The sequence below is a fragment of the Chiloscyllium plagiosum genome, unplaced genomic scaffold (genome assembly GCF_037043375.1).
Source record: "Chiloscyllium plagiosum isolate Xiang-an unplaced genomic scaffold, Cpla_swu_hap1 HiC_scaffold_37, whole genome shotgun sequence".
Taxonomy (NCBI): Eukaryota; Metazoa; Chordata; class Chondrichthyes; order Orectolobiformes; family Hemiscylliidae; genus Chiloscyllium; species Chiloscyllium plagiosum.
Genome location: NW_028270175.1, coordinates 4,262,124 through 4,286,424, shown reverse-complemented (window position 1 = coordinate 4,286,424; position 24,301 = coordinate 4,262,124). Strand labels below are relative to the sequence as shown.

Genomic DNA, 24,301 nt, shown 5'->3' with positions numbered 1-24,301 from the left:
AAAGGTGGAGTCTTGTAGGATCCAGGCTGAGCTGGCTAGATGGATATAAAGCTGGCTTGGTCAGAGAAGGTGGAAGGGTACTTTTTGAGATCAGGAACTAATGTGTTCCACAGGGATCCCTGCTAGGACCTTTTGTTGTTTGTAATATATATGAATGATTTGGAGGAAAATATAGGGGGTGTGATTAGTAAGATTGCGGATGACATCAAAACTGGCAAAGCTGCAGAAAGTGAGGAGGATTGTCAAAAGATACAGCAGGATATAGATAGATTGCAGAATTGGACACAGGAATGGCAGATGAAGTTTAATCTGAACTGATTCGTGTGAACTATACAATAAATGGCAGAACCCTTAGGAGCATTGACATACAGAGGTATCTGGGTGTACAGGCCCATAGATCCCTGAAATCGGCAACATAGGTGGTTAGGGTGATCAAGAAGGCAGACAGCACATTAGCCTTCACCAGCTGAGACATTGAATATAACAGTTGGCAAGTTATGTTACAGCTGGATAAAACTGTAGTTTGGTCACATTTGGAATATTGTGTGCAGTTCTAGTTGCCACACTACTAGAATGGCATGGGTGCTTTGGAGAGTGTACAGAGATGGTTTACTTGGATGTTACCTGGACTGGAAAGTTTTAGTTATGAGGAGAGATTAGATAAACAAGATTGCTTTCATTGGAAAGACAGAGGCTGAGGGGCGACCTGATAGAAGTCTACGAAATGATGAGAGACATAATGTAGGTAGTCAATTGCTTTTTCCTGTGGGTAGAAAGGTCAACTGCAGAGGGTAAAGGTCTAGTAAATGGAATACAATGTTAATAAATGTGAAGTCATCCATTTTAGTAGGAATAACAGTAAAAAAAAGACTGTTACTTGAATGGTAAAAAGTTGCACAATGCTGCTATGCAGAGGGACCTGAGTATACTTGTGTATGAATCACAGAAGGTTGGTCTGCAGGTACAACAGATAATTAGGAAGGCAACTGGAATATTATCCTTCACTGCTAAAAGAATTGAGTTTAAAAGCAGGGGGGTTATGTTGCAGCTGTAAAGGGTGCTGGTGACACCACACCTGGACTACTTTGTCCAGTTTTGGTCTCCTTACTTGAGAAAGGATGTACTGGCATTGGAGTGTGTGCAGAGGAGGTTCACTAGGTTGATTCTGGAGTTGAGGGCGTTGGCTTATGGGGAGAGACTGAGTAGACTGGGATTATACTCATTGGAATTTTCAAGAATAGAACATAGAAAAGTACAGCGCAGTGCAGGCCCTTTGGCCCTCGATGTTGCACCGATCCAAGCCCAACTAACCTACACTAGCCCACTATCCTCCATATGCCTCTCCAATGCCCGTTTAAATGCCCATAAAGAGGGAGAGTCCACCACTGCTATTGGCAGGGCATTCCATGAACTCACGACTCGCTGAGTAAAGAATCTACCCCTAACATCTGTCCTATACCTACCACCCCTTAATTTAAAGCTATGCCCCCTCGTAATAGCTGACTCCATACGTGGAAAAAGGTTCTCATGGTCAACCCTATCTAAACCCCTAATCATCTTGTACACCTCTATCAAGTCACCCCTAAACCTTCTTTTCTCCAATGAAAACAACCCCAAGTGCCTCAGCCTTTCCTCATACGATCTTCCTACCATACCAGGCAACATCCTGGTAAACCTCATCTGCACCCGTTCCAGTGCCTCCACATCCTTCCTATAGTATGGCGACCAAAACTGTACACAAAACTCCAGATGCGGCCACACCAGAGTCTTATACAACTGCAACATGACCTCAGGACTCCGGAACTCAATTTCTCTACCAATAAAAGCCAGTACGCCATATGCCTTCTTCACAGCACTATTTATCTGGGTGGCAACTTTCAGAGATCTGTGTATATGGACACCAAGATCCCTCTGCTCATCCACACTACCAAGTATCCGACCATTAGCCCAGTACCCCATCTTCTTGTTACTCTTACCAAAGTGAATCATTTCACACTGACCTACATTGAACTCCATTTGTCACCTTTCTGCCCAGCTCTGCAGCTTATCTATATCCTGCTGTAACCTGCCACATCCTTCCTCACTGTCAACAACTCCACCGACTTTCGTATCATCCGCAAACTTGCTCACCCAACCTTCTAGCCCCTCCTCCAGGTCATTTATAAAAATGACAAACAGCAATGGTCCCAAAACAGATCCTTGCAGAACACCGCTAGTAACTGCACTCCAAGATGAACCTTTACCATCAATTACTACCCTCTGTCTTCTTCCAGCCAGCTAATTCCTAATCCAAACCTCCAACTCACCCTCAATGCCATACTTCCGTATTTTTTGCAGTAGCCTACCATGGGGAACCTTATCAAACGCCTTACTAAAATCCATATACACCACATCTACCGCTTTACCGTCGTCCATCTCCTTAGTCACCTTCTCAAAGAATTCAATAAAGTTTGTGAGGCATGACCTGCCCTTCACAAAACCATGCTGACTATCCTTGATCACATTATTCCTATCCAGATGTTCATAAATCCTATCCCTTACAATTCTCTCTAAGACTTTGCCCACAACAGAAGTGAGACTCACCGGCCTATAGTTACTAGGGTTATCCCTACTCCCCTTCTTGAACAAGGGAACCACATTTGCTATCCTCCAGTCTTCTGGCAATATTCCTGTACACAACGAGGACATAAAAATCAAGGCCAATGGCTCTGCAATCTCCTCCCTTGCTTCCCAGAGAATCCTAGGATAAATGCCATCAGGCCCAGGGGACCTATCTATTTTCACCCTTTCCAGAATTTCCAACACCTCTTCCCTACATACCTCAAAGCCATCCATTCTAATTAATTGTGACTCAGTATTCACATCGGCAACAAAGTTCTGTTCCTGAGTGAATACTGACGAAAAGTATTCATTCAGTGTCTCCCCAATCTCTTCAGCCTCCACACGCAACTTCCCACTACTATCCTTGACTGGACCTATTTCTACCCTAGTCATTCTTTTATTCCTGACATACCTATAGAAAGTCTTAGGGTTTTCCCTAATCCTACCAACTAAGGACTTTTCATGTCCCCTCCTTGCTGCTCTTAGCTCTCTCTTCAGATCCTTCCTGGCTACCTTATAACTCTCAATCGCCCCAATTGAACCTTCACGCCTCATCTTTACATAGGCCGCCCTCTTCCCTTTAACAAGGGATTCCAATTCCTTATTAAACCACGGCTCCCTCACACGACCCTTTCCTCCCTGCCTGACAAGTACATACTTATCAAAGACACTCAATAGTTGCTCCTTGAACAAGCACCACATATCAATTGCGCCCTTCCCATGAAGCCTACTTTTCCAAGCCACACATCCTAAGTCGTGCCTCACCGCATCATAATTTCCCTGCCCCCAGCTATAACTCTTGCCCTGCAGTGCACACTTATCCCTCTCCATCACTAGAGTAAAAGTCACCGAATTGTGGTCACTGTCCCCAAAGTGCTCACCTACCTCCAATTCTAACACCTGGCCTGGTTCATTACCCAGAACCAAATCCAGTATGGCCTCATCTCTTGTTGGCCTGTCTACATATTGTGTCAGGAAACCCTCCTGCATACATTGGACAAACACCGACCCATCTAACGAACTCGAGCTATAGCTTTCCCAGTCAATATCAGGAAAGTTAAAGTCCCCCATAACAACCACCCTATTACTTTCACTCTTCTCCTGAATCATCTTCGCAATCCTTTCTTCTACATCTCTAGGACTATTAGGAGGCCTGTAGAAAACTCCTAACAGGGTGACCTCACCTTTCCTATTCCTAACCTCAGCCCAAACTACCTCAGATGGCGAGTCTTCATCCATCGTCCTTTCCACCGCTGTAATACTATCTTTGACAAGCAATGCCACACCTTCCCCTCTTTTACCCCACCTTTGACCCTACTAAAACATTTAAACCCTGGAACCTGCAACAGCCAATCCTGTCCCTGTTCTACCCATGTCTCCGTAATAGCCACAACATCGAAATCCCAGGTACCAACCCACGCTGCAAGTTCACCTACCTTATTTTGTATACTTCTTGCATTGAAGTATACACACTTCAAGCCACTTTCCTGTTTACAGGCACCCTCCTTTGAGATTGATGCCATGTTCCTAACCTCCCTACACTACAGGTCCTGCACCCTAAAGCTACAGTCTAGGTTCCATGCCCCTGCAGATTTAGTTTAAACCCCCCCAAAGAGCACTAGCAAACTTCCCGCTAAGGATACTGGTGCCCCTCAGGTTCAGGTGTAGACCATCCTGTTTATAGAGGTCCCACCTTCCCCAGAAAGAACCCCAGTTATCCAGATACCGGAATCCCTCCCACCTGCACCACCCCTGTAGCCATGCATTTAACTGTTCTCTCTCCCTATTCCTCGACTCTCTATCACGTGGCACGGGTAACAAACCAGAGACGACAACTCTGTTCGTTCTAACTCTGAGCTTCCAACCTAGCTCCCTGAAAGCCTGCCTAACATCCTCAGCCCTCTTCCTACCTATGTCATTGGTGCCAATGTGGACCACAACTGCTGCTCCCCCTCCCCCTTAAGGACCTGGAAAACACGATCAGAGACGTCATGTACCCTTGCACCTGGGAGGCAACATACCAAAGGTGAGTCTCTCTCGCCCCCACAAAACCACCTATCTGTGCCCCAGAATGAGGGGGGATCTTATAGAAATATTTACAATTATGAAGGAAATGGATAAGATAGAGGTAGAGAGGATGTTCCCACTAGCAGGTGAAACTATAACAAGAGGAATAGCCTAAACATTAGGGGGAGTATATTTAGGATAGAATTGAGAAGGAATGTCTTCACCCAGAGGGTTGTGAATCTATGGAATTCCCTGCCCAGTGAAGTGGTTGATGCTACTTCAGTAAATATTTTTAAAGCTAAGATAGTTTTTTTTGAACAGTAACAGAATTAAGGGTTATGGTGTGAGGGCGGGTATGTTGAGATGAGGCCACAAAAAGATCAGTCATGATCTTGGTGAATGGCTGAGCAGGCTCGAAGGGCCAGGTTGCCTATTCCTGCTCCTAGTTCTTACGTTTGACGCTGTGATCACCTTAAGGAACTTATTATTTAGCCTTTCAACACACCACTCACATCATTTGTATGATCTTTTGATCTCTCTACCTATGAATTCTGTGCCGATGTGGTTCTCTCTACCCGACGAAGGAGCAGTGCTCCAAAACCTTGTGATTTCATATAAACCTGTTGGACTATAAACTGGTGTTATGTGACTTTTGATCTTGTCCACTCCAACACCAGCACATCCAAATCATAACTTGGTCCTAAAGATTTTCTGAACTTGCATTTACAAAGTGGTTGCACTCTCACAATGTCTAATTAATGCCAGTTAAGTATATCCCATATTTTATTAATAATTGTTTGGTAGGACAAAATTTGAATATTGTTGAATTTGACAATTTTCTGTCTAGCATTCATTCAGAAGAGGAGGAATAACATTTTACATTGCATGAGAAGAGAGTACTGATTGTTTGGCAGGAGGCACTAAGTACAAAGGAGTAATGTGATATTTGAATTTCAGCACCAGCGTGATACCACATATTTTGGAAATTTATGAAACTGAATTCAATCAATCTGATAATTTAGTTAGACCTGCAGGGCTTGTTCTGAAAATAACACATCTTGTAGGCATAATCCTCCACAGAACAAAAAATGTCAGTTCCAAACAAAAGATGCAGGTCAGCAATTCATAAACAAAGACTGGACACAATTGCACCTCCCACTCACTGTGAAACAGATATTTTTCACAGTAACCAGTTGTGAAGTACTAAACAGTAACTATTCTGATAATATTTTTGTCTCATAGAATTTGGGCTAACACTTGATTTTCTAACACGTGCATGAGAGATGGGGAACATTGAGGTGAGTTACTTGGTGTAGTAAACTTGGACGTTTATTTATTTTCTTGACTGCAACCACAGTCAAATTTTTCTTTGAAGTATTATGAATTTCATTTTTTTTAAAAAGAAGTCAATAATGAACTTTCAAGTTATATTTAGACTTTTGGATGTTATTCACATAACTTCTTGCAAGATAATCAACTTTAGAGCTTAGATTCAAATATACTCTCAAACTGTAACTCAGTCACAGACTAGGTAACATCCTAAATTCACGTCTGGTTGGTACAGCACTAAGTTGGTGGATCTCAGTTGAGGAGCAGATCAAGAAATGCAAGTGTCTGGAGTATGGTGAGAAAAGGATAAGATTGTTTGTGATAGCTTCCATTGCAATATCTCCTGTTTCAATGCAGATTGATGCCATTCTCCTGCCTTCTCCTTGTAACTCTGCATACTCTTCCATCTCAAATAAGTCTAATTCCCTCTTGAATGCAGTGATTGAATCCGTCACTATCAGAGGGAGTATTTCAGACCTAAAACACTTGCTGCATGAAAAAGTGTTTTTCTCATATCTTTTGTCAATTATTTTGTGCCCTCTTATTGTTAATCCTTTTATCAATGGAAATAGTTTCTCCCTATCTACTCTGTCCTTTTTGAATACCACTATCAGATCTCTCACCTTTCTCTTCCAGGAAAACAGGTTCAATCTCTCCACTATAACTTCCTTTAATTATTCTCTTGAATTTTCTACTCTCCAAATGCCTTTACATCCTCCATAAAGTTCAATCACTCAGAAGTGAATGCAGTACTCCAACTGAGGCACACCAAGTATCTTAGTCAAGTTCAACGTAACATTTTCTTCTCCGTGCTCTTATTATTAATAACATTTAAGATTTTGTGCTTCATTAGCTGCACTCTCAACCTGTCCTACCATCTTCAATAACATGCACATATACATCCTTGTTTCTCTGTTCTTCCTCATTCTTTAGAGTTGTGCCTTTTGTTTTATATTTTCTTTTTTTAACCAAAATGTATGAATTCACATTGAACTAGATGACTAGAGATATTAACACTCTAGCCAAGAAAAAAAGAGGAGACATATGTCAGGTATAGACAGCCGGGACCAAGTGAATCCTTTGAGGAGTAAAAAGGGTATAGAAATACACTTAAGAGGGAAATCAGGAGGGCAAAAAGGGAAATGAGATAACTTTGGCAGATAAAGTTAAGGAGAATCCAAAGAGATTCTACAAATATATTAAGAGGAACAGAGCAGCTAGGGAGAGAATACAGCCCCTTAAAGATCAACAAGTGTGTGTGGAACCATAGGAGATGGGTGAGATCCTAAACGAACATTTAACATCAGTATTTACCATGAAGAAAGATGTGGAAGCTACAGAACTCAGGGAAATAAATAGTGATGTCTTGAAAAGAGTCCACATCACAGATCAGGAGGTGCTGGAGGTCTTAAAATGCATTAAGGTAGATAAATCCCCATCAGGCGTATCCCAGGACATTGTGGGAAGCTAGGTTAGAAATTGCGGGGCCCCTCACAGAATGATATATCATCAATAGTCACAGATGAGGTGCCGGAAGACTGGGGGTTGGCTAACATAGAGCCACTATTAAAAAGGTGGTAAGGAAAAGCCAGCGAACTATAGACTGATAAGCCTGACATCAGTGGTGGGCAAGTTGTTGGAGGGAATCCTGAGGGACATGATTTACATGCATTTGGAAAGGTAAGGACTGATTAAGAATAATCAGCATGTGCGTGGGAAATCATGTCTCACGAACTTTGTTGAGTTTTTTTGAAGAAGTAACAGAGTATTGATAAGGGCAGAGTGGTGGACATGATCTATATGGACTTCACTAAGGTGTTCAACAAGGTTCCTCATGAGAGATTGGTTAGCAATGTTAGATCTTATGGAATACAGGAAGAACTAGCCATTTGGATACTGAACTGGCTCCAAGGTAGAAGACAGAAGGTTGCTTTTCAGACTGGAGGCCTGTGACCAGTGGTGTGCCACAAGGATCGGTGCTGGGTCCACTACTTTTCATCATTTATATAAATGATTTGGATGTGAACATTGGAGGTATAGTTAGTAAATTTGCAGAAGACACCAAAATTGGAGGTATATTGGACAGCGAAGAAGGTTACCTCAGTGTACAATGGGATCTTGATCAGATGGACCAATGGGCTGAGGAGTGGCAGATGGAGTTTAAGAACAAAGAACATACAGTGCAGGAACAGACCCTTCAGCCCTCTAAGCCTGCGCCAATCCATATCCTCTATCTAAAGCTGCTGTCTATTTTCTAAGGATCTGTATCCCTTTGCTCCCTGCCTATTCATGTATCTGTCCAGATACATCTTAAATGACGCTATCGTTCTCGCCCCTACCACCTCTGCTGGCAACGCATTCCAGGCACCTACCACCCTCTGTGTAAAGAACTTTCCACGTATATCACCCCAAAACTTTTCCCCTCTCACTTTGAACTCGTGACCCCTAGTAATTGAATCCTCCACTCTGGGAAAAGTTTCTTGCTATCCACCCTATCTACACCTCTCATGATTTTGTAGGCCTCAACCAGGTCCCCCCTCAACCGCCTTCTTTCTAATAAAATAATCCTAATCTACTCAACCTCTCTTCATAGCTAGCACCCTCCATACCAGTCAACATCTGGTGAACCCCATCAGCACCCTCCCCAAAGCATCCACATCCTTTTGGTAATGTGGCAACCAGAACTGTATGCAGTATTCCAAATGTGGCTGAACCAAAGTCATACAACTGTAACATGACCTGCCAACACTTGTACTCAATACCCTGTCCCATGAAGGAAAGCATGCCATATGCCGTCTTGACCACTCTACTGACCCATGTTGCCACCTTCAGGGAACTGGGCTGACAAATGGCAGATGTGGTTCAACCTGGATATCTACAAAGTGATGCATTTTGGAACGTAGAACTCGAATGCTGAATATAGGATTAAAGACAGGATACTTGGCAGAGTGGAGGAACAGAGGGATCTGGGTGTGCAAGTACATAGATCCCTCAAAGTTGCCACCCAAGTGGATAGGGTTATTCAGAAAGCATATGGGGTTTTGGCTTTCATTAACAGGGGTATCGAGTTTAAGATCCGCGAGGTTTTGCTGCAGCTCTACAAGTCCCTGGTGAGACCACACTTGGAATATTGTGTCCAGTTCTGGTTGCCCTACTATAGAAAGGATACAGAGGCTTTGGAGAGGGTGCAAAGAAGGTTTACCAGGATGCTGCCTGGACTGGAGGACTTGCCACATAAAGAAAGGTTGAATAAGCTTGGACTTTTCTCTCTGGAGAGAAGGAGGAAGAGAGGAGACCTGATCGAGGTGTACAAAATAATGAGAGGAATAGATAGAGTCAATAGAAGAGACTTTTCCCCACGGCAGGATTGACTGGCACGAGGGGTCATAGTTTGAAGATATTAGGAGGAAGGTATAAAGGAGACATCAGAGGTAGGTTCTTTACGCAGAGAGTTGTGAATGCATAGAATACATTGCCAGTTGAGGTGGTGGAAGTGAAGTCATTGGGGACATTTTAGCGACTGCTGGACATGCACATGAATAGCAGTGAGTTGAGGGGTGCGTAGGTTAAGTTACTATATTTTACATTAGGATTAAATCTCGGCACAACATCTTGGGCCTAAGGGCCTGTTCTGTGCTGTACTTTTCTCAGTTCTAATGCACCTGAAAACCCAGATCTCTCAATACATCAGTTTTCCCCAGAGCTTTTCCATTTATTGTACAGTTCTCTCTGGAATTGCATCTTCCAAAATGCATCACCTCGCATTTGTCTGGATGAAACTCCATCTGCCAATTCTCTGCCCAACTCTCCAATCTATCGATATTCTGCTGTATTCTCTGACAGTCCCCTTCACTATCTGCTACTTCACCAATCTTAGTGTCATCTACAAACTTGCAATCTACACCTTCCTCCAAATCATTTATGTATATCACAAACAACAGTGGTGCCAGCATGGATCCATATGGGACACCACTGGTCACAGGTCTCCATTTTGAGAAGCTCCCTTCCACTACTACTGTCTCATGTCACCCAACTAGTTCTCTATCCATCTGACTAGTACACCATGGACTCCATGCAACTTCACCTTCTTCATCAACTGCCTTACTAAAATCCATGTATATGACACATACATCCCTTCCCTCATCGATCAACTTTGTCACCCCTTCAAAGAATTCTATTAGGTTTGTAAGACATGACCTTCCCTGAACAAAACCATGCTATCACTGGTAAGCCCATTATCTTCCAAATGAGTATACATCCTATTCCGTAGTATCTTCTCCAGTAGCCTCCTTATCACCAATATCAGACTCACGGGTCTATAATTACCTGGATTATCCCTGCTACCCTTCTTAAACAAGGGGACAACTTTAGCAATTCTCCAGTCCTCAGGGTCCTCCCCCATTTTCAAGGATGCTGCAAAGATATCTGTTAAACCCCAGCTATTTCCTCTCTCGCTTCCCTCACTAATGTGGGATAGATCCCATCTAATCCTGGGGACTTGTCCACCTTAATGCCTTAAGTTTAATTGAGATAAGTGTGAGGTGCAAAGGTGGAAAGGCAAATTAGAGCAGGACTTATACACTTAATGGTAAGGTCCTGGAGAGTGTTGCTGAACGAAGAGACCTTGGAGTGCAGCTCATAGTTCCTTGAAAATGAAATCGCAGGTAGATAGGATAGCCTAGGCGGCGTTTGGTATGCTTTCCTTTATTAGACAGAGCACAGAGTATAGTAGTTGGGAGGTTATGGTGCGGCTGTACAGAACATTGGTTAAGCCACTTTTGGAACACTGTGTGCAGTTCTGGTCTTTGTGAAACTTGAAAGGGTTCAGGAAAGATTTACAAGGATGTAGCCAGGGTTGAAGGATTTAAGCTACTGGGAGATGCTGAATAGGCTGAGGCTGAAGGGTGACTTTATAGATGTTTATAAAATCATGAGGGGCATGGATAAGGTAAATAGACAAGATCTTTTACCTGAGGTGGGGAGGCCAGAACTAAAGGGTTTTCCCCCTCTCATTTAGGATGAGAGGGGGAAAAAAGGGACCCAAGGGGCAACTTGTTCACGCAGAGGGTGGTGCGTGTATGGAATCAGCTGCCACAGGAAGTGGTGGAGGCTGGTCCAATTACAGCATTTAAAAGGCATCTGGATAATATATGAATAGGAAGGGTTTAGAGGGATATGGGCCCATGTACTGGCAAATGGGACTAGATTAATTTGGGAAATCTGGTCAGCATGGACAAGTTGGCCTGAAGGGTCTGTTTCCATGCTGTACATCTCTCTGATCTTTATGTTCATGTCAACCACGTCAACTGAATTACCGTAATAAAACCCTCCGTTACCTCTTACAAAAATATGAGCCATTTAGTTAAGCACAATTTCCCCTTAACAATCCATATGTGCTGACTTGATTAACCCTTATTTGTCCATATGTCTATTAACTTTATTTTGAGATTATTTCCTGTTACCAAAGTTGAAATCGTAAGGAAAATTTGTGGAAAAATTGGGGCAATCTGGAGAAAATGAAAAGCCAGTAGAACTGGACATTTCTTTATGATGTTATTAATTTAATTTGAAAGTCTACATAAGCAAGAGGTTAGTTCTTTTTTTTAAAGGAAATATCTGTTTTGTATTTTTTAACTTCAGGCTTCCTTCTTAAATGTGCCTAACATGTAGATGACTCATTTGCCACCAAGGAAGTGAATGTGCTAACTTTACACTAAATTACAGCACATTACTCTGAAGGACACAATGCATTTTTTTTAGTTCTGGACAAGTTGAACACAGCTAATCTATAAATCCATGTATAAAGATTTTCTGCTTGTGGGTGTACTATCGTGGGGAAAGATTTTGCAATTAGAAAGTAGTAGCTGCTCTTTGTCAAGCTTCAATGCGTAATAACGAGCATTTGCCATGTGATTATTTGAACTGAATGATGTCAGCTGTGGAATGGGGATAAATCCTCACCTGACAATAGGTTATAGTTCAAGACCCAACTGACAGACTTGAATACATCATTTAGGATGGTACTGCAGTCCAGTAGCAGGAAAGTACTGCACTGTTAGAGGTACATTCTATCAAATCAGACACATAAGACCCCATTTGTCTTCTCAAGTAGACTTAAAATGGTCCACTGCACCATACAAACCACAGTTCTGTTTATGGGTTGCTACAATTCCTTTATTAAAGTGACTGCACTTCATAGTTGTGAAGTAAAATGGGATATCATGAGATTGTGAAACGTGCTTTTAATGTCTGCATTAATTTAAAGGAAAGGGCATCAAACATCAGAATATAGATTGTGACCAATTTATTTTACCACTGTAAGGGTAGTGGAAGTAATGGATGTAAGTTTGCTAGCTGAGCTGGAAGGTTCATTTTCAGACGTTTTGTCACCATACTAAGTATCATCATCAGCGAAGCACTGGTGTTACGGCCCACTTTCTATTTGTGTGGTTAGGTTTCCTTGGGCTAGTGATGTCATTTCCTGTGGTGATGCCATTTCCGGCATTGGTGATGTAATTTCCTGTACCTTTATAAGACCCACCCTTAACAGACACTGAAAAAGCCATCTTAGTCAGATTAAATTACAATGTCCAGGTTGTGGTCAAGAAAGATTTCTTAGCAGCATTAGAAACAACACTGAAAGACAACGAACTCACAGAACAAACCCAGCAAACCATCAGACAGACAGTCGCACCAAACTTAAGCAGGAAAAAGAAAGGAAACACAATCAATACATAAGAAAGGAAAACACTAGAATGCTTTAAAAAAGATAAAAACATTGTTATCCTACCTGCAGACAAAGGACACTTGACAATAACTTTAACAGACTACACTGAGAAAACGAACGCACTGCTTGCAGATGCCAACACTTACCAACTGGTGGCAGTAGACCTGACCACACAACTAGAGAACCAAATCACAGCCTTACTCAAAAAAACTTCAGAAATCTGTAGAATTAAACAAGACAGACTTCTAAAAAATGAAACCAGATGGATCCATTACACCACGCTTCTATGGATTACACAAAATTCACAAACCAGGAGCCACCCCCAATATCCCACACCCATAGTCTCGCTACCTAGAATACCAATGTACAGATTAGCCAAGGAAATATACCAGACTGAAACACTTAGAAGATTCACACCACTCAATTCATTCCACCCAAGAATTCCTGAACACAAAAACACCAAGATAGAAGGGGATGAAATAATGGCCTCCTTCACAGCCCTGTTCACATCCATCTACAATAACCTGACCAAAGAAACACTAACTACACTATCAGAACCAAAGACATATACACCAGACACCAACAACTTCATCAAGCTAGTGGACCTATGCCTTACCACACACTTCACTTTCAATAACGAAACCTACAGACAAAACAACGAAACACCCATGGGATCTTCAATATCAGGGTTCTTAGCGGAGGCAGTAATGCAAAGACTTGAACAAACAGCTCTACCTACTCAAACTTTGGGTCAGCTACAAGAATGACGTCTTTGTCATCACTAAATGAAACAAATTAGAGGAAACCTTCAAGACTATCAATAATATCTTTACAGCCATAAAATTCACAAAAGAGGAGGAAAACCACAACAAGCTGCCATTCCTAGGTGTCACAGTAGAGCGAACTATCAATGGGGAACTTCAAACCAGCGTCTACAGGAAAACAACACATACGAACCAAATACTGAACTACAGAAGCAATCATTCCAACACCCACAAACGAAGCTGCATCAGAGCATTATTTCAATGAACCACCACACACTGCAGCACAGCGGAACTACGCAGAGCAGAAGAAAACCAACTATACAGCGTATTCAAGAAGAACGGGTACAATGAACACAGTTCATCGATTTCTCAGCAACAAACCCAAACAAGCAGATAAAATGTGCCCCGAAACCCTAGCCACTGCCCCCTATATCAAAGACATCTCAAGAGTGCCCTGCCAGACTACTTAGACCTCTTAGCATCATGGTAGCCCACAAATCCACCAACACACTAAAACAGCAGGCAATGAACTTCAAAGGACCTATACAGACAACAAGCAAACCTAATGTCATTTACAAAATAACGTGCAAGAACTGTAACAAGCACTACAATAGACAAACAGGCAGAAAACTAACCACCATGAACATCAACTAGCCACAAAAAGACATGACCCACTGTCATTAGTATACTTACATACTGATAAGGAAGGACACCACTTTGACTGTGACAATACCTCCATCCTAGGACAAGCCAAACAGAGACACACACGAGAATTTCTAGAAGCCTGGCATTCCAACTGCAACTCTGTCAACAAACACATCGATTTGGATCCCCTTTGAGGAAAAAACAGGAAATGACATCACCAGCCCAAGGAAACCCAAGCACATAAATAGAAAGCGGACCATAACACCAATGCTTCACCAGCAGCCCACTGATGATGTTACCTAGTATGGTGACAAAATGTCTGAAAACGAACCTTCCAACTCGGCAAGCAAACTAACATTCGAACCACAACCTGAGCACGAAATCTTCTCCAAACTCGCAGTGGTAGTAAATATAATTCTTGGAATAGAAATGAATGGATCAGGGAAACAAATCATACTTGGCCTGCCAACAAATTCTTCTGATAGCTGTCATATGAAAATTTGCCATCATAAATCCACATCTTGTATACAATAAGATCCTGCTCTAATCATATAAAGCATAAATACCTTATTATTCTTCAAAGTCCTTTTTCACAATTGTGATAAGTTACTATTCAGTGGGTGAGACCCTTCAGCTCTGAAAAGCAAATGGATGCTGTGGCAAGTAAACGAGGGAGGCATATCCTCTTGCAATTTTTTAACTTTTAAAAACAAAAATACCCCTAAGTAGTCAGACCACCATTCTGCAGGATCTCTAACCCGGAGCAGAGCATTGGGTCCCCAGTCGGCCATTAGACAGATGCTCCAGAGAAGTGGTGCTGCTCACAGATGCCTCTGGGGACTTGGAGGCCGACTGGAGAATTCAAGTCAGCCTCTTACTGATAGGGCTTTTAACAAGGAAAATTCTTTATCCACTGCATTCAGATAGGTACCACTATCACACCTTCATCTTGCCTTCAGCAAAATGGTCTGGTGTGGAATGGTAACAAGAAATCAGAATGTTTGCTGGAGTCATGGAATTTCACACTACTTGTCTCAATATCTGGATCCATTGCAATCTCCAAATTCAGCCCTGTAGGTCTTAAATTAAATTAACAAACATAATTAGTGGAGCCTTTTTTCCAAATTGTTAATTTACTTTAGAATAGATCAATTGTATAAAAGACTAAGTGGTAGACCTTAACAATTGGTGGCTATTGATAGTCCTAAATGCCGAAATAAGCACTATATTCCATTTTTGTGGAAATGTCACTATTCAATCTCCTAAATTCACATTGCACAACAGGATTTTATATTTATTAATGGAGTCTTGTTTCCATCTAGATTTGTTGTGTCCTTGTCTTGATATTTAACTTACAACTGGTGATGGGCTGTGGTTCAGATGAGTATCGTTTTCAGGATCTTTGCTGTCCCATGTGTCATGCAGGTGAGGGGCAACCACCTTTACAAATGAGTGTAACTACTCAAACTTCTGTAAATGTTCTGCTGTTTCAACAAGTAGCAATATCATGATATTGCTAACATAAGAATTATATAATTACATTTTCATCCCTTCAGCAATCTCTGTGTGAATAGTTTATACCTATTAAGCAAAACTGGCTTTCTTGCAGAACTTGTTACCACTTCAAGATGTGTAGTTAAAGGAGTAGTCCAAAGTAATGTTGACAGCACAATAGAATGCTGCAGCACATGAAATGAGTACATAGACAACCAGGTGTACCTTTGTTTTATTTCCTCTCCATCCCTAATCCCCTTGTAAAGAATTTATGGATTTTGCTTAACAGCAACTGATAGCAGAAAAATCTAATCATAACTGTATAAGAACTTTTTTTTTAAAAAACTCCTTTAATTCTTATTATCTTCCCGATCTGCTCTCCCATTTTTTCTCCTGAAAATCACAACCATTTAAAAGTGGCTGTTATTACATGTTCACCTAATCTGTAGTTGTCAGGAAAATTATGTCAGTGAAGTGACACATCCAATTTTACATTCACCATCTCCTGCAAGCAAAACGGTACCTGATTTTTGTTGCATCTCTCTGGTGGAAGTGGGTACTGTTTTCTTCCAAGAATGTAATATTCTTCTGAACAGGGTTACATTTTCTGCTGTAAGGTGTACTTTGCTGTTTTATTTGATTTTCTGCTGTGAAATTGGCAGAATCTAACATTTCAATTCTGTACCTTCAGCACCACATTCACTGACTCTTTTTTGGTTTCAGGTTCTCGTGTTTCTAAACACTGTACATCAATATCACAAACCACATGTGTTCCCTGTGCTCGTGGAGCTTTCACAGATCGTCCAAATAGTTTAGAAAAGTGTATGAAGTGTAAATATTGCGACCCAGGTAAACATTTAGTAATAACTGCCTCTAACAATTGTGAACTGAACAAAGTGGACTGATCTCCAAATTTCTTTCAAGAAGTATTTGTATTTGTATATTTTAAAAAGGTTAATAGTCAAAGATTTAGATTTTTTTTGTCCAAAGGTATTTTATATATTGTTTTGGAGTTGAAGAAGTGTTGTGACATTCCTACTTCTGAACCAGAAACTCCAGGTTAAACTTACTTTAGGAGTTGTTAGCCAAGGAAAGTATGTTCATGTCACCAAACAGGCCGAGTATGAATTTGTAAATCCTTCCAAAAATGGTCAATGGTAGGGCTAAGAGAGGAGAGATTCTTGGTCAGCTAAATGTTGGAAAGACAATTAAAGCCTCCATTATAATTATATTTTGTTCCAGACTACTACATTATTGTAAAAGTACATGTTGTCACAGCAACTGAATTTCCTGGCTTGTGATTAGTTCAATTGCTTTGACGACAGTGTGGATTAGATTGATCCCAACAGACTGGGAGTTTGTACCCAGTTCAGACTGGAATTGATTCAGGTCTTGCCTCCTTGCCTTACCTATGGCCACCGAGGCATGTGGGTCAGACCTGTCCTTATAGAAAAGAAGTGAAGAGTTAGAAGACTGGGATAAGAAGGTTATATATCAGGCACTTAACAAAGTACCTGACTTATAATGAAACCCAAGTCTACTATTAAATTTTGTCACTCTCTCCAATATGGCCATAGACGTCTGAAACTTAATTATTCATGTTCAGTTACCTGGACCTAATTCATAAGCAGCAATCAAATAGAGAAGTTGGTAAGTTAATTAACAATTCTGAGAAAAAACATTTAAGATTATGTAAAAAGTTCTTCTTTGTTAACAGAACAAGAAAATTATGATTTTTAATTGCACACTTTCTCAAGTTTCATTAACCATATACAGTTCAATGAAATAAAAGTGCAGCTTTTCTTGTTTTATGTTCTGCATCCTACAGAACTGTTATAAGATGATAAAGAACTTATTTCAATTTACTGATTTGTTTTCATTGCAGAGCTAGGACTCTATGCACGGCAAGAATGCACTGAAACCCAGGATGCAGTGTGTGACTGCAAAGAGGGCTACATTTGCTTAGCAAAAACAAAAGATGGATGTCATATGTGTGCAAAATCTATGCCACATATTTTCAACAAAAGTAGAAATGTCAAAGGTATGATACTAGATTGGCAACTGTTTCACAAGTGAATACTACAATATTTCAGACCAGACATGTGTTGACTTCAGTATCTGAGTGGTAACAAGGTCTGGCATTCATGGGAAACTGATATTGATTTGTTTTTGACTTCATAACTGAAAATGCACAAAGAACACACAAGTCAATTGAAATACATCACCTGAGGTCCCAGCATCTATCTAGCATGCATAGGGAGGTAACCTGTTACAGGCAGCTAAATATTATCTTGCTAGCACAGTTCTAAGGAAAGATGAGTGGAGCAGATCCAATAAGAAATTGCTTTTGGCTGCAATCCAATTCACTATTTACAATCCAACAAGTCAAAACTGACTTAGATGAGTAGCTCAGCCTTAAGTCAAAAATGAAGTTTCATGGATCTTTACAAATACTTCAGACTACAGAGGTGAAGCTGAAAGCCCTCTTTCAATGGATTTCAGAACCTGAAGAGGTTGTCCCACTGTACTATCCTACTAACAAAAAGTCAAGATCACTGATGGAAGCGACACAGTTTGTTACAAAAGTTTTAAAAGGAGTACGGAAGAATAAAATTATATAAAATAGGATTCCTTGCCTTGTTGGAGTGTTATATTTAGATATTTATTTGTTTATTGTTTATGTATAAATGAAAACTACTAGCCTTATCTCATCACCACTCATTGATTAGAATAGTGCTCACTAATATTCACGATGAAAAGCTTGTCATTTCTGAACAGCCTTTTTATAACTACTTGACATCCAAAGATTTTCAGCCAATTTTGCACACAGCATATCCCCACAAACAGAAAAAAGGGGACAACATAATGTTTTTGTAATTGGAAAATATTGACTATGGCATGGAATACCATTCCTGTTCTTCAAAATAGTGCTATGGGATATTTTACTTCTAGAGATTTGAAGAGTCCTCAGCTTAATGTTTCATCCACAAGATGGCACCTCCAACTGTGCAGAATTCTTTCAAAATTGCACTAGAATGTCAGCATTCTTTTTTCATATTTATGTTCTGAAGTACCAACAAGCTTCTGACAGTTGACACTAAAAGGAATTAATAATGTTGTCTTTGCAATGTTCTGTTAATTCCAGAACTTTCATTTACTCAACTCCATTTTTTAAGTTCATATTATTGTGGTCACAATTGTTTTTCTAAAATTCATCTAGGTGATCCGAGACATCATGAAGCAAGACCAACAACAGAATCTGAAATTATCCACAGTGATGCCATCATTAAGTTTTTAAGTCAGGATGACACAAAGAATCCAATGCTACTTGGAAACAAAACTGCAAAGAAGAAATCTGTTCCTAAATCAGAAATAGCAGCTACATACCGGAAAGAAGAACCAGCTCCAGAAACAACCACAGGGAAACCAAAACTGGGGTTTGGGCAGGATCCATTACCAATGACAAAAGTATTGATGACATTGATGCAAACAATTGATCCAGCATTTCCAAAAGAATCCTTAAAACTGCAGGAGGCAGGGAACACAGCCATTGTAGAATTACAAAACACTACAAAGACAGGCTTAACGGGCTTGCAGACTGTTATGCAAACTGGGCTAGCGAGTATTCGGACTACTATTCAGTCTGGAATGGTAGGCCTACAAGGTGCAGTGAAAACTGGCATGGTAGATATTCAGAATGTATTGCAGACTGGAATGACTGGTATTCAAGAAACCTTAAGGTCTGGGATGGCTGATATCAAAGGTATCAAGAATGGTCTCAGTCAAGTTGAGAACACTCTGAAGCAACTACAAACAAATTCACAATCTAACTTAGTTCAAATGACCAAGCAGGTTGGTGCACTGGTCAATTTTCTGACAAAGCTTGCCTCGAACCAGTCAGTGTCCTTCATCCACCTGAGGGATATCACTTGTAAGCTTTTCAATAAAACAGAGGCAAAATCAGAGATAAATCAATTCCCGATAACACCAAATTAACATTAAAATACAAATAAGGCTCATGAGGTAGACCTTGAATAGGTTATCAGCACAGATTCTTAAGCTCTACACAGGAGTACTCAGCCTCATTAAAAATGCATAGCATATAAAAAAATTACAAATACTTTTTTTTGGAAGCCCCTTACATGTTCTATTTACTTCCTGTAACATATGCACATTTCACTGTGACTTATGTATTGTCATTTCTTTTCAATTCTCCAAGAGTTGGTTTTTAAAATTTACTCTTGTGTACTGCAATATAAATAAAAGCTGCTTCCGGTTAATTTTCATGACTGTCAGTAAACCTATTTAATTTGAAAATATTCAGTATGTAATGCATATTATTAATGGGTTATCTAAATGACCTGGTCTTAAGTACATGTATAGTTGTAATAAATGTTTAGGATTATGTAACAAAACGTTTCAGTACTGTGTGATGCATAGTGTAAGATAAATATGTTATTAGACAACTCATGAATCAGTTATCATATGTTATCAGACAGTTTTTTTCAATTTATTGAATTCAAGAGCTGAATATTTAGCATCAATCTATCTGCTATGACATTTTTATTAATTATGGATATTCATCCAAGTATGCTCTATACTCTACCCGTGGAGATTTCAGGAAAATAACAGTTAGGAACTAACCACTTTTTCTCTCATCTTGTCACTTTTCCCTTTCATCTGTTTTTCCTAAAGGTCCTGGGGGTATTGATTGCACCTAAAATGAAATGAAAATGTTTCATGAACTTCTTCCTTTTCTATTCCATTGTGCAAAGTAGTGCCAACTGTGGAACAGAAGAAGAGGACAATGATTCTAAATACAGGAGAGTCAAAATGGGTAGTGTTGAAAATGGCAATAGGAGTGATCAGATCTCAGAGGTGGTTGTAAAGAGGGAGAAGAGGGCAAAGGTTTGTTGCTGCACCTGATAGTCTTATTATTTATGTGAAAGAGACATTACATTACATTGAAGAGCTAATCATGACAATCCTGATGAAGGACATTTGCCTAAAATGTCGATTTCCTGCTCCTCAGATGCTGCCTGACCTGCTGTGTTTTTCTGACACCACTCTAATCTAGACTCTGGTTTCCAGCATCTGCAGTACTCACTTTTGCCTAATCATGACAAGTTAAAAAAATAACGAGGTAAAAACAATGACTGCAGATGCTGGAAACCAGATTCTGGACTAGTGGTGCTGGAAGAGCACAGCAGTTCAGGCAGCATCCAAGGAGCTTTGAAATCGACGTTTCGGGCAAAAGCCCTTCATTAAAAAAATAACTAAGTGACTTGCTAGGCACCATGGGAGATCTGTCAAGAGCACTTCACTGAACTCTAACTGCAAGATTTGCTATTCACTTCATCCATGTATGCTCATATAGCCTCCTCTTAAACAAATCAACCACCCCTTAAATCTATCATCTTGAACATGAGAAATTAAAGTTTAAAAAAAGAAAGAAAACTGGAAGTAAAGCATTAGAGCAGGACAGATGAAAATGTGTGGTCAAATAAGCATTCTTGGTTCAAATGCTGAAACTATAACAAGTGAACTGAATAAAAAGCAGGCACAATAAGACATGGTAGCCATTGACTACAAGGTAAAAACAGGGACTGCAGATGCTGGAAACCAGAGTCTATTTCGGCATTTCGGGCAAAAGCCCTTCATCAGGAATTATTGCCATTCCTGATGAAGGACTTTTGTCCAAAACATCAATTTTCCTGCTTCTCGGATGCTGCCTGACCTGCTGTGCTTTTCCAGCACCACTCTAATCTAGCCATTGACTACAAGACAGCCAGGGTGGGAAATTAAATGTATCAGGTCAAAGATTTTCTTAAAAGATAGATGAGGAAAATAGTAAAGAGAAGCTACTTTAGTGATTAAGAATGAAATCAAAGAAATAATGTAATGACAGCTAAGCAGACAGTGGAGGATTTATGGGTAGAAAGGTAGAAAGACATTTAACAATAAGTACTGCTAAAAAAACTCTGAAGGATTATCATCTTGCATATATCAGGACAATCATAAAAACTCAATTTCAAATTGAAAACCAATTTAGGATTGCCATTCAGCGTTGTGAGAGTGGTGCAACTGCAAGTACTGGAATCTGCAACAACACACAGGACCCTATTCTTTGCAGACAGAAAGATATACTTGTTTCAACTCAACAAGACAGGTGACAGCCATTTACTGATTCATTTCTCAGGGCAATGCCCTGACCAAATGAAGTCAACCTAACTGGTTCAAAATTTAAACTGTCAATCAGCATTAACAGGTATATTATCCATGGCAAAATCTCTTCCAATCAGGGTTGACTTGGCAAACACTCTTATCTTGCATCATGTAAGTGGTGGTTTTCCCTTTGAATCTGTATTCTTGCAAAACATCTAAACTACAAAATGAAAAGCTTTCACAAAATAAAGTCATAGAGTATACAGCATGGAAACAGACCCTTTGATCCAACTCGTCCATGCTGACCAAGTTTCCTAAACTAAACTAGTTCAATTTGCCTGCATTTGGTCTACATCCCTTTAAACCTTTCCTATTCACATACGTGTCCAAATGTCTTCTAAATGTTGTATCTGCATCTATGACCTACTCTAGCAATTCATTCTGCATATGAACAATCCTCTGTGTGAAAAAGTGGCCCATTATGTCTCTTAAATCTTTTTCCTCCAACCTTAAACTTATGCCCTCTAGTTTTGAGCTTGCCCACTGAGGAAAATGACCTATGCTCTTCACCTTATTTGTATCCATTATGACTCTATAAGGTCACCCCTCAATCTCTTAAGTTCCAATGAAAAAAGTCCAAGCCTATCCAGCCTCTCTTTGTAATTCAAACCTTCCAGTCCCTTATAAATCTTTTCTGCACCCTTTCCAATTTACTAATATCCCTCCAATAGCAGGACAATCATAACTGTACTCAGTACTCCAAAAGTAGCCCTTCCTGAAGAAGGGCTCATGCCCGAAACGTCGATTCTCCTGCTCCTTGGAAGCTGCCTGACCTGCTGTGCTTTTCAGCAACACATTTTCAGCTCCAAAAGTAGCCCCACCAATGTACTGTAACAACTGCAACATGACATCCCAACTCCGAAACTTAATGGTCTGAGCAGTGAAAGCAAGCATGACAAACGCCTTCTTTACCACCCTATCTATGACGTAACTTTCAATGAACTATGTACCGGAACCCTATGTCTCTCTGTTCAGCAATGCTTACACTCTGTACTACCAAAAGACTACTTAGAGGCATAAGAGTCATAGAGATGTACAGCATGGAAACAGACCCTTCCGGTCCAACTCGTCCATGCCGACCAGATATCCCAACCCAATCTCGTCCCACCTGCCAGCACTCGGCCCATACCCCTTCAAACCCTTCCTATTCATATACCCATCCAGATGCCTTTTAAATGTTGCAATTGTACTAGCCTTCACCAGTTCCTCTGGCAGCTCATTCCATATATGTACCACCCTCTGCGTGAAAAATTGCCCGTTAAGTCTCTCATATCTTTCCCCTCTCACCCTAAACTTATGCCCTCTAGTTCTGGACTCCCCCACCACAGGGAAGAGACTTTGTCTATTTATCCTATCCATGCCCATCATGATTTTATGAACCTCTATAAGGTCACCTCCTCAGCCTCCGATGCTCCAGAGAAGACAAACCCAGCCTATTCAACTCTCCCTATAGCTCCAACTCTGGCAACATCCTTGTAAATGTTTTCTGAACCCTTTCAAGTTTCACAACATCTTTCTGATAGGAAAGAGACCAGAATTGCATGCAATATTCCAACAGTGGCCTAACTAATGTCCTGTACAGCCACAACATGACCTCCCACCCCCTGTACTCAATACTCTGACCAATAAAGGAAAGCATATCAAACGCTTTCTTCACTATCCTATCTACGTGCAACTTCACTTTCTAGGAGCTATGAACCTCTACTCCAAGGTCTTTTATTCAACAACACTCCCAAGGACCTTACTATTAAGTATACAAGTCCTGCTAAAATTTGCTTTCCCAAAACGCAGCACCTCACATTTATGTAAATTAAACTCCATCTGCCACTTCTCAGTCCATTGGCCCATTTGATCAAGTTCCCATTGTAATCTGAGGTAACCTTTTTCGCTGTCCACTACACCTCCAATTTTGGTGTCATCTGCAAACTTACTAACTCTTATGCTCGCATCCAAATCATTTATGTAAATGACAAAAAGTAGAGGACCCAGCACTGATCTTTGTGGCACTCCACTGGTCACAGGCCACCAGTCTGAAAAACAACCATCCACCACCACCCTCTGTCTTCTACCGTTGAGCCAGTTCTGTATCCAAATGGCTAGTTCTCCCTGTATTCCGTAAGATCTAACCTTGCTAATCAGTCTCCCATGGGGAACCTTGTCAAACGCCTTACTGAAGTCCATATAGATCACATCTACCACTCTGCCTTCATCAATCCTCTTTGTTACTTACTCAAAAATCTCAATCAAATTCATGAGACATGATTTCCCACGCACAAAGCCATGTTGACTATCCATAATCAGTCCTTGCCTTTCCAAATACATGTACATCCTGTCCCTCAGGATTCCCTCCAACAACTTGCCCACCACCAACGTCAAGCTCACTGGTCTATTGTTCCCTAGCTTGTCCTTACCACCCTTCTTAAACAGAGGTACCATGTCAGCCAACCTCCAGCCTTCCAGCACCTCACCTGTGACTATCAATGATACAATTATCTCAGCAAGAGGCCCA

The 24,301-nt window shown here is 40.6% G+C and overlaps 1 protein-coding gene and 1 long non-coding RNA gene across 3 annotated transcripts in view; one reads left to right on the top strand and one right to left on the bottom strand.

The window, feature by feature from the left end:
- Window positions 1–24,301, bottom strand: part of LOC148139745 (uncharacterized) — a 49,364-nt gene that overhangs the window by 8,389 nt on the left and 16,674 nt on the right. The window contains exons 3-4 of one of the 2 annotated variants that reach the window (XR_015753421.1): window positions 20,212–20,284; window positions 16,638–16,730 (exon numbers count right to left, since the gene is read on the bottom strand). This is a non-coding gene — a long non-coding RNA (uncharacterized LOC148139745). The remainder of the gene's footprint in view (window positions 1–16,637; window positions 16,731–20,211; window positions 20,285–24,301) is intronic. The other variant, XR_015753422.1, reaches the window with a different exon arrangement.
- On the top strand, window positions 15,389–19,856 carry LOC122540119 (uncharacterized). Its single transcript, XM_043675427.2, has 4 exons — window positions 15,389–15,498; window positions 16,291–16,416; window positions 17,453–17,608; window positions 18,788–19,856. The coding sequence occupies exons 1-4, from the start codon at window positions 15,438–15,440 to the stop codon at window positions 19,561–19,563; spliced, it is 1,119 nt and encodes a 372-aa protein (XP_043531362.2). The 5' UTR covers window positions 15,389–15,437; the 3' UTR covers window positions 19,564–19,856.